General features: G+C 49.2%; 1 protein-coding gene across 1 annotated transcript; it reads right to left on the reverse strand.

The window, feature by feature from the left end:
- Positions 1-1,043: 1,043 nt before the first annotated feature.
- LOC119288353 (sucrose:sucrose 1-fructosyltransferase-like) lies at positions 1,044-5,281 on the reverse strand. The gene is made up of 4 exons (XM_037567989.1): positions 4,810-5,281; positions 4,598-4,606; positions 3,075-3,913; positions 1,044-2,154 (listed from the first exon to the last, which is right to left on the reverse strand). The coding sequence occupies exons 1-4, from the start codon at positions 5,234-5,236 to the stop codon at positions 1,453-1,455; spliced, it is 1,977 nt and encodes a 658-aa protein (XP_037423886.1). The 5' UTR covers positions 5,237-5,281; the 3' UTR covers positions 1,044-1,452.
- Positions 5,282-9,654: the final 4,373 nt, after the last annotated feature.

The following is a 9,654-nucleotide window of genomic DNA, read 5'->3' on the forward strand; positions in this document are numbered from 1 at the left end:
CTTTCTACTTGTCCAAATCGATGATGTGGTTCCTTGTGTAAGCAAAACATGTGATTTGTGATGCACGATCGTGACCGATAGCTATCTTCATGTAGCAGTTTTTTTTAAAGGAGGATCATCCCCAGCCTCTGCATCAGAATGCATGCAGCTATATTATTAAGCGAAAAATCCATAAAAGTCTGCAGTACAGTACAAGGTCAACTAGAGCTAAAATAGACTAATAAAGATAAAAGTCTTCAGGTAGCAGTACCAACATTTTTCTACAAGGAAACATGTGATTCACGGTTACCTCTAATCAATAACCATGTTGACAATTTCAACTTCTAGATTAGCTGCAGTTGTTAGTTGTTACCGTGTTGAGTTAGGAACTTTTCATACGCGACAATATATATTTAATTGCACACATGTACTTTTTTTAGTTATGAAGTCGATCGTAACCGCCGGCACCTCCACGATGCCCAGAGGCCGCGAGACCCGCCGCCACCACGCCTGACAGGCAGCCACGGCCAGGCCCGAGCACCACCAGATCCAATCTGGGGTCAAGAGCCCTAGGCCGTAGTGGCTGTCTAGGCGGCACCACCAGACGGGAACATGCCCTCCAACCTGCCGCAAAACGAGCCACCGCCGGAGGTTCGAAGCGCCGCGCCACCAAGCCACCGGGAGTGACTAAGCCGCCGCGAGGAAGAAGGGAAGCTGCGCCAGGGGAGAAGCCCTGCCGCCGCAGACACTCCCTGGGCTTTGCCCAGCGGTGGCTCTCGGCGGCGGTGAGGGGGAGGGGAGGGTGGAGGAAGGCCGGCGGCGAGGGCGGCTAGGGCGACATCTCCTTGCTTTGTTAACAGTTTTCTTTTTCATCTACGCCCCTACCCCGCAAAAAGAAGAAGAAGAAGGGGCCCCAAGAGAATACAGTACCAATAAGACTTCAGAAATAATGAAACTGTCCTAGTTACACCAATTCAGAAATCTTACCATACGGGCTCTAGATCGAGCGGACAGCGGATATTAAATTGTGATTAAATCCATGCAGTGTTAGCACCGTGCGTACAAGTTGGAAGTCAGAAAATTTCATTTCAAAAAATTGGTGGCAGCGCACACGCGTACCCCGCTCTTTCCCGAATAATTTCATTTACAATTGATTGATCAATACGATCATCATCATCATAGTCCTGCTGCAGGATACATATCCATCCTGCCAATAGTTACACTTGGAAGGCAGTAACCATCCCGCCAACAAATCGTCTAACTAATTCATCTCACCAAAAACCCAAAATCCAAAAGGAAGAAAAAACAACAAACAAACGAACAGGAAGATGACTAGAGTACGTAGCTAGTACTCCATCTCCATCCATCCATGAGGGAGGAAGCCGCCGACCGATCAATGTGACCGCCGATCGAATCATAATATGTAGTATAGGTGAATATGCATTACCGGGCCAAGAGCTTGATTAGATTCAGCTACAAGGCGGCCGAGGCATCGTCGGCCGTGAAGATCTGGTTGTAGGAGTCGTCCATCTCGTGCACCACGAGCTTCTCGACGATGACGGCGGCGCCAGTGGCGTTGTTGAAAAGGTACACGCCAGCGGCGGCGTAGATGGCCTCCGTCGGATACACCCTCGACGTCGCGGTGGACCTCCCACCCATGGCGAAGGTCTCCACGATCGAGTGGTCCACCAGCACCCTGAGTGATAGATCCTCACCGTCGAGCACAGGCACGGTGAAGCCGACCACCCGCTTCACGACGTCCTGGGCCAGCGACGACCGCGACTCGTCCTGGCAGAAATGGGTCTGGAGGCCCCCATCGATGCCCCTCGACACGTAGAAGTACACCGCCGTCTGCTCCTTGAGGGCACCGTCAGCGAGGACGAGGAGTCCGAAGGGGCCGAGCGCGCCACGGTTGGCGGCACCACCGCTGGTGCTGCAGTTGTAGCCGACGTCGGCCTCGTTGACGGAGGCGACGGCGGAGGCGTCGAGGTGGAAGGTGGCCTCGATGTCGAGCTGGGTGGCGCGGCGGAGCGGGAGAGGGAGCACGCTGCCGGTGTCGATGGTGGTGCCGCCGAGGTCGGTGGAGTTGATGCGGAGCGTCTCGATCTCGATCACGGGCCACTGGATGAGGTTCGTCCGGGTCTTCTCGTCCAGTTCCACCGTCCTGGGGATGGACTGTATGACAAATGCACACACATAGATTAGTTTCAGATAAATCATCCTGTCACTTTTACGATCTAATCAATCATGAACAATGCACGTTGGAAACAAAAACCTGGGGGAAAATAAACATGAACAGAAATGATGTGAGATGCTTCACATATAAGCATATAAAATGGGGTTGCACGAGCAAGTAGTAATAATTGATTTAAGTAGGGTAGCACAGGAAGTCTGAATTTGGTGGTTAGCCGGGACCGGACAAATTAAGATACGGTTGCGGCGTCCCTCAATCATAGCAACGGTCAACATCCAATCTATATATTTATCTAAGGCACATGGTTACACGTGGGATCGACGTGGCATGCACATGTGGTGTAGCCGCAGGGCTGCACAAGTTGCCGTGTTTGGAGAGAAACACGGAGGCTTGATCTGCACTCATTGACCAAACCTATCGATCAGAGCAAAAGCAGCCGGCCTAATAGATATATGGATCCATTGATAAGTAGGTTAGTGATTAATTAACATGTCTCGCGTACCACGAGGATTAAAAATTTGACAAAAAGGGCAAACTTGTACAGATCGGAGAAGAAAAAGTACTACGCGTTTGTTTGCAGTTTGGTCAACTGGAATTAACAAAAGGTTGAAGGAACATGCATGCACGTTTACAAATCATCATTTTTCCAGTAAATTGGAGTAGGTGATCACGACCGGGCGACCGACCATGTCGTCGTCGCTGTCATCTTAAAGCTGAAGATTTCAATCCCCAGCAGCGACCTGGCTACAACCAGCTGCTATTGGTAGGTGGTTAAGCAAGAAAGAAACGTGCAACGACGAGACCGCGACATGTTTAATCCAATCCATATGCATGACAGTGATCGACACCGACGACTATATTGCATGGTAAAAAGAATTTGATGGGAAGAGGGTTTGGTTACCTGGAGGGACGCCCATCCCTTGGCGACGTCGGCGCGCTCGGAGTCGGTCTCGCCGATCCACCCCCAGAGCACGCGGCGGTTCTTGGAGGGGTCGTAGAAGGTCTTGGACGCGTAGAACTTGCCCCAGTCGTACCTGAGCCCGATCCCGACATCCATCTCCGCGTCGATCGGCGTGTATTTGTTGGCCGCGGCGTCGTACCTCCCGAGCGCGTACCAGTCGTGGCGGTCGTCGTCGCTGCTCTCCTTCATCACGTACAGCTCCTCTGAGCCATCGGCGCCGCCGACGGGGTAGAAGTCGATGCACTCCCACATGCCGGTGCCGGGGACGCTGTGGAGGAGGCCGGGGATGAGCTCGTAGTTGATGAAATCCTTGGTCTTGTAGGTCATGACGATGCCGGTGTGGCCGTGGTTGTCCTTGGACCCGATGACGGTGCGCCAGGTCTTGTCGGACTCGTCGAACCAGGCGGTGGTGGGGTCACGGAAGTCCTTGTCGCCGATGCCGGGGGGCGGGACGAGGATAGGGTTGGCCTCGTACTTGGTCCAGTTGCGGAGGAGGGAGTCGTTGGGGTCGGCGGGGACGGCGAGGCACTGGACTTGCACGGAGGCGTTGGTGGAGCCGGTGTAGAGCATGACGAGGGAGCCGTCGGGGAGCACGGTGGCGGAGCCGGTCCAGACGCCGTTGATGTCGTACCACTGGTCGGGCACCATGGCGAGCGGGAGGTGGCGCCAGTGGATGAGGTCGCGGGACACGGCGTGGCCCCACGCGATGTTCCCCCACACCGCCCCCTCCGGGTTGTACTGGTAGAAGAGGTGGTACCATCCGCGGTAGTACACGGGACCTGCGTTGCAACAGAAAAAAAAAATCAAATTAGATCATGAAATTAAAGATCGATTCGTTGATTAGGTGGACATGTAGGTGCGTGGGTGGCGGATTAGGGAAGATTTCATCATGTGTGCTTTGTTGGCACATCACTGTAGCTGCGTTGGCGGACCCCCATATATATATATATGGCCATATATATGATGTGCATGCATGACCTATCGAGTTTTTGAACACAAAAAATAGTTTGAACATATGTAGTAATTCGCAACGACAACAACAACAACAAAAAAGTTTGAACAGATGGTGTATGTACACGAGACACACATGATCATCACTGTGGTGGCCGGTTTTATTACTACCTTTTGTTTTGGATCTGGTAGCTAGACGTGCATGCAACACGGACGCACGCGTTCTATCCATCCATCCATCCATCTACCGGTTTTATTTCTCCGTTCGGTTTCTTTTTCTGACAACCAACTAACTTGCCGTTGGTAATGCTAGCTCGAGCCAGATTCAGTCAATATTCAAAGATGCTTGAGTTATCTGCCTCTAGATCGGTAAAAATAATCTCATCTCATTTCGCACGTTGACTGTGTAAATATATGGTTCCGCGACAGCCGGCGATCGAGCGAGTGGTAAAAAAGACGCTCAAGTAGGAATATTCTATCCATGAGATCGGTTGATCAGGAGTAGTACTAACCGTTGGGATCTGCATGCATGCATGCATCCATGCCCATCGCCGGAGGGAGGAGGCCGCCGCCGGTCGCCGCCAGCAAACAAAGAGCAAAGCCAGTCAGTTCTTCTCCATCGATCGGATTAACAACGCGTGGAAATGAATGGAAATTCATGTGAATCTGAATCGACCCGAAAAGGAAGGGATTAATGGACGGAACGGATGGATCGTGCACGTACCGTTCATCCAGTTCTTCTCGGGCTGGAAATGGAAGCCGGTGCGCTGCCACTGCAGCATGGCGTTGCTCCAGGGGAAGCCGTCGGCGTCGCCGCCGGCGCCGAGGAGCCCCACCATCTCGTCCGCCGCGCCGGAGGTCTTCTCCGACACGCCGGCGTCCCGGCCGCGGCTCCGGGCCGTCTCCGCCAGCGGCGGCATGTCCGCGACCACGTCGCCGCCCACGACCCGGTCCACCCTGCCGGACCCGGCCAGCGCGCTGGCCACGACCAGCACCACCAGGGCCGAGGCGGCCAGCACGGCGCCGCACGCGCGCCACCTCACCCCGCCGCCGCCGCCGCCGCGGCGCTCCTCCGCGACGTCGGACGGGGCCAGCGGCGCGTACGCGTACGGCAGCGCCGTCTCGCCGGGACTAATGGCCCGGGACTCCATCGACGACGGTTTCCAAGAAAAAGTCTATGAATCGGTTCCGGCGGATCGGTGGACGGGTGGAGGGAGTGGATAGGCATGGCTCGCCCCGGCGAGCGCGATTTATAGTTGGCGGGGAGAGTAAAAATGGCAAGGCGCGGGATGCAAGCGCGTGCGTAGGATGCGGCGACTGGCCTCTGCGTGGGCCAACCACATCAGGGACGGCAAGGAAAAGTAAGGCCATTTTTATTTTCCATTCCACAGTATTTTTTTTTATAGGAACTGGATGAAGGGTAGGGGGAGCATTGACCCACCAAGATCGGCGGATCCATTTCGTTTTAGGAAAGCAGCTGCGATCCAGTCCATTGCTAGACACCCTATATTAAATAGGTTCCGAACAGAGAGGGAAAAATTATAGTATGCAGCTCCGGGTATGTATCATCCAACGACAGGTTGGTTCTCCGCGTATGCGTGTGTGCGCGCGCATACATTGCTTGATAGCTTTCGGGCATTTCTTCGATTCGCCTACTATTTTCTTCTTCTTTTACAACCGCTCGCGTGCTTTTATTGGTCTCTAGCTACCGGTCTCTTCATGCACACCCACTTTGACAACCGCCACGAATTCTCCAGCTTGCCGCGGCTTGAGCATCTAAAGTCATGGCTTGGGACAACCCGAAAGCTCAAAGAAGATGTAATCGTGAGGGAATAGTTTTACTTGAGTTTTATCGGTTTCGTTTTCGGAAATAGCTGGGATCATTTCGTTTTAGGAAAGTAGCTGCGATCTAGTCCATTGCTAGACACCCTATTTTAATTCATTTCTGTATAGAGAGAAAGAGAATGTGTACAACCAGGATCATGGCCATCCAACGACAGGTTGATTCTTCATGTGCACGCGCGCACATACATTGCTCGATAGCTTTCTGGCATTTCTTTCCTATCCTCGCTTCGACTTGCCTACTATCTTCTTCCTAAAACTACACACGGACTTTTATTGGTCTCTAACTACCGGTCTCTCCATCCACACCGCCATTGTCAACCGCTGTGAAATCTCCAACTCAACGCGGCCCAAGCATCTTTTTTGAGACGAACACGGCCCAACCATCTAAAGCCGAGTCTTTGGAGAACGCTGAAGCCCATAGAAGATGTAATCGTGAGTGAATAGGTTTAGGCATCTTTTATCGGTTGCACTTTCGAAAATTACTTGTTATAGAGATTACATTGATCAGCTCACTAAGAAACATACTCGTGTTTTGTAAAGGGAGCATCCATGTGTGCTTGACACCAAATGTCAACCAAGGTTACATTGTCCCGCCGGTGGAAATTTGGAGGTTGTGGGGTTCAGAAAACCCTATAGATGGAAGGAGAGACAACAATGAATGAACACATATGGAGGGCAGCTGATTTTATCTCATTGTCCGCTTTTGGAAATTGCTTGGCAAGGAATCTATGACCGACTTCATTGACTGAAAAACTACATGGATCTGTGTAACGGCCTCCTCAAAAGTTACGAATATAATTTTTTTCAGGATAACTATTAATTAGAGATGATTGATAGTCACATGTCATATTGTAGAAGAAACGAAGACCGCTGAAATTAATCTAGAGGTCCAAGCTGTTAGGACAATTATTGGACATTGTCGCGCAGCACATGTGCATGCTTCTTTTACACTAAGAACATTGCTACATCATCGACCTGGAGTTCTGGACTCATGTACAAGGGGCTTAAAAAACAATAATGGATACAATTTTGGGGCCACAATCTTGTGGTTATTGGTTGCTTCCAGGTCATGCTATCCACTTATCCATCTCCCTAATGCACGACGACCACCAATCAGAATCAATCTAATTGTCAAAATTCAAAGCACAATTAACTACTAGTACAATAATGCTGATAGTTCCAAAGAACAGTAGATGAGAGAGACCCAACCAATAGAACGAAGAGAAGCATCCAGAATTGGTCCATAGCGCCTTCATGTGGTGCAAATGCAAATTCACCATCATGCGATGGCTTGGAACAACCCTAGAGGCCATAGAAAGGTTGATGCCTATTTTTTGTCTTGCCCGCGTATCAGAAAGCGCTCGCTGAAGGAGGTTATTGTTTCACCATAGTCAAGCGTGCCTTAAACTTTGGGATGGAGGGAGTATTGTTTTTTGCGAGGGGTTATAATTAATTTAACAGGGGAATATCCCCTTGTCAACTGTTGTACAGTTGCCCTTTGGAAACTGACACATCTCCTTTCACCCTCTATTCACAACTGTCACATCTCTATGTAATCGTCGTGTTTGTGCGACGCGTCCGTTCATGGACGTATATATTGTAACCCATCTTCAATACAACACATAACTAATTCGTGACTACCATTTGATCCCTCACATTTCCGCTGAGCTCTGTCAGTTATGATCGACTTCATAACTAAAAAAAATACATGTGTGCAATTAAATATATATTGTCGTGTATGAAATGTCCCTAACTCAACACGGTAACAACTAACAAGGTACACCACCATAACTGCAGCTAATCTAGAAGTTGAAATTGTCAACACGGTTATTGATTAGAGGTAACCATGGATCACATGTTTCCTTGTAGAAAACAAATGATGGTGCGTACTGCTACATGAAGAGAGCTATATTGATCCCGACCGTGCATCACAAATCACATGTTTTGCTTACACAAAGGACCACCTCATTGATTTTGACTAATAGAACGGCCTTAAAAATGTGCAATAATGGATATCGTTTAGGGCCCCACAATATCCCGGAATCGGTTGCTTCTGGGTTATCCATCTCCACAATACAGTAGGAGTACATGACAACCACCAACCAGAATCACACGGATCAAAGCAACAATTAACTAGTGAGTAATGCTGATGGATCTAATAGAAAACCAACAATGTATCAGTACAGTACATGTGGGAGAAGCGAAGACAATATATATACTGGCTTGCCAGGTTGTGTCACTTATGTACACAAACAAGTCATTTTAACTAAGGACAATTTGACAAAGCACAACTGGACTGGTTCTACGAGATGTAGTTTTTGTGATCGGGATGAGACCATCAAACACCTCTTTCTTGACTGTCCGATGGCGAAGGTTTTATGGCAGACTGTTCACATTGCTTTTAATATTACTCCACCGAATAATATCACCACGTTGTTTAGGACGTGGCTTGACGGGATAGATTCCCAAACAGCAAGACACATTCGTGTTGGAGTATGTGCTTTACTTCAGGCGGTCTGAAACTGCAGGAATGATTTGGTTTTTAACAGAACAACAAATGCTCATTTTTTGCAGGTTATCTTCCGAGCCACTGCGTTGATCCATATGTGGTCGCTACTCACTCAGACGGAGGCCAAGGAGCGTTTGGTTACTGGATCTACCCGATGGGAGATGGTAGCTCGGGCTATATTCAACCGGTTTGGATGGCGGTCATGTAATAGGATAGGCAATTAGTTTTCCTATCTAGCTTCTGCCTGCCGGTTGTGGCTTTTCTTTTCGCTCTTCATGAGCCTTTTTGTGGTTGTTTGTTTAAGACTTCATGACCTTTGTTGAACTTATTTGCTTTATAATAAAGGTGGCTGTATGCATCGCTCTGATGCAGAGGCCGGGGTTATACCTCTTTTCCAAAAAAAAGGTTGTGTCACTTATGTGGGCTTGTTTGTGTGCTTTTTTTCCTGCATACGCCTCTTTGTAATTTGGGGGATAGTTGTCCTAGCTCCGAATAGTTGTTGTGCTTCTTAACTTCTACTCCCTCTGTCCCAAAAATTATTTCAACATGGATTACATTCCGGATAATCTTTGAGTGTCTTCCAATGTGGCTTCCAAAGATACTTTTCCTTCCGGTCTTGATAAAGGTAAATTGGTTGTTGAGCAGGTTGGCATCACTTTAAACACATGTTACTATGTATGGCCTGGAAGGCGCCTCCTGTAGGGATAGTCAAGATCAATGCCAATGCTAACTTCATGGCCGACCAAGGTTTTACTAGCATTGGAGTTGTGGTGATACATTATGAGGGGGTGGTCCTTTTGTCACCGTGTGATTTTCACATAGTGTTTCGAGTGTGGAGGAAGCGGAGCTCCATGCAAGCTTGGCAGGAAGTCATGTTGCTTCGGCGATGAATAATCCTATCATCTTGGACTCTGATTGCCTTATTGCAAAAAATTATCTGCGTAATGAGGAACCCTCTCGTGGATTTGAACTGAAAAGCGGAGATTCATGCTCTTATGCAAGGTATGGCTTTGGCCGTCCAACATACATCGCTCCTGGTGGTAATGCAGTCGGACTCGGCTGAAGCTATTTCAGTGCTATCTAGCAATGGTCTGATAAGAACAGCGCATGGTCAGTTAATCCTGGAGATCAAGGAGTTAATGAGTAGAAGGGAGTTTTTACCTCAGAAAATTCATCATAGTCAGAGTAGTGTTGCAGATCGGTTGGCCAACTATG

Source organism: Triticum dicoccoides, chromosome 4A (assembly GCF_002162155.2).
Source record: "Triticum dicoccoides isolate Atlit2015 ecotype Zavitan chromosome 4A, WEW_v2.0, whole genome shotgun sequence".
Classification (NCBI taxonomy): Eukaryota; Viridiplantae; Streptophyta; class Magnoliopsida; order Poales; family Poaceae; genus Triticum; species Triticum dicoccoides.

What these genes read in the sequence shown, in the direction of transcription:
- LOC119288353 (XM_037567989.1), bottom strand. Translation starts at nt 5,236, where the DNA reads ATGGAGTCCCGGGCCATTAGTCCCGGCGAGACGGCGCTGCCGTACGCG. An exon ending in AGGGATGGGCGTCCCTCCAG is followed by an intron (nt 2,155 to 3,074) that starts GTAACCAAACCC and finishes TTTGTCATACAG; the next exon opens with TCCATCCCCAGGACGGTGGA.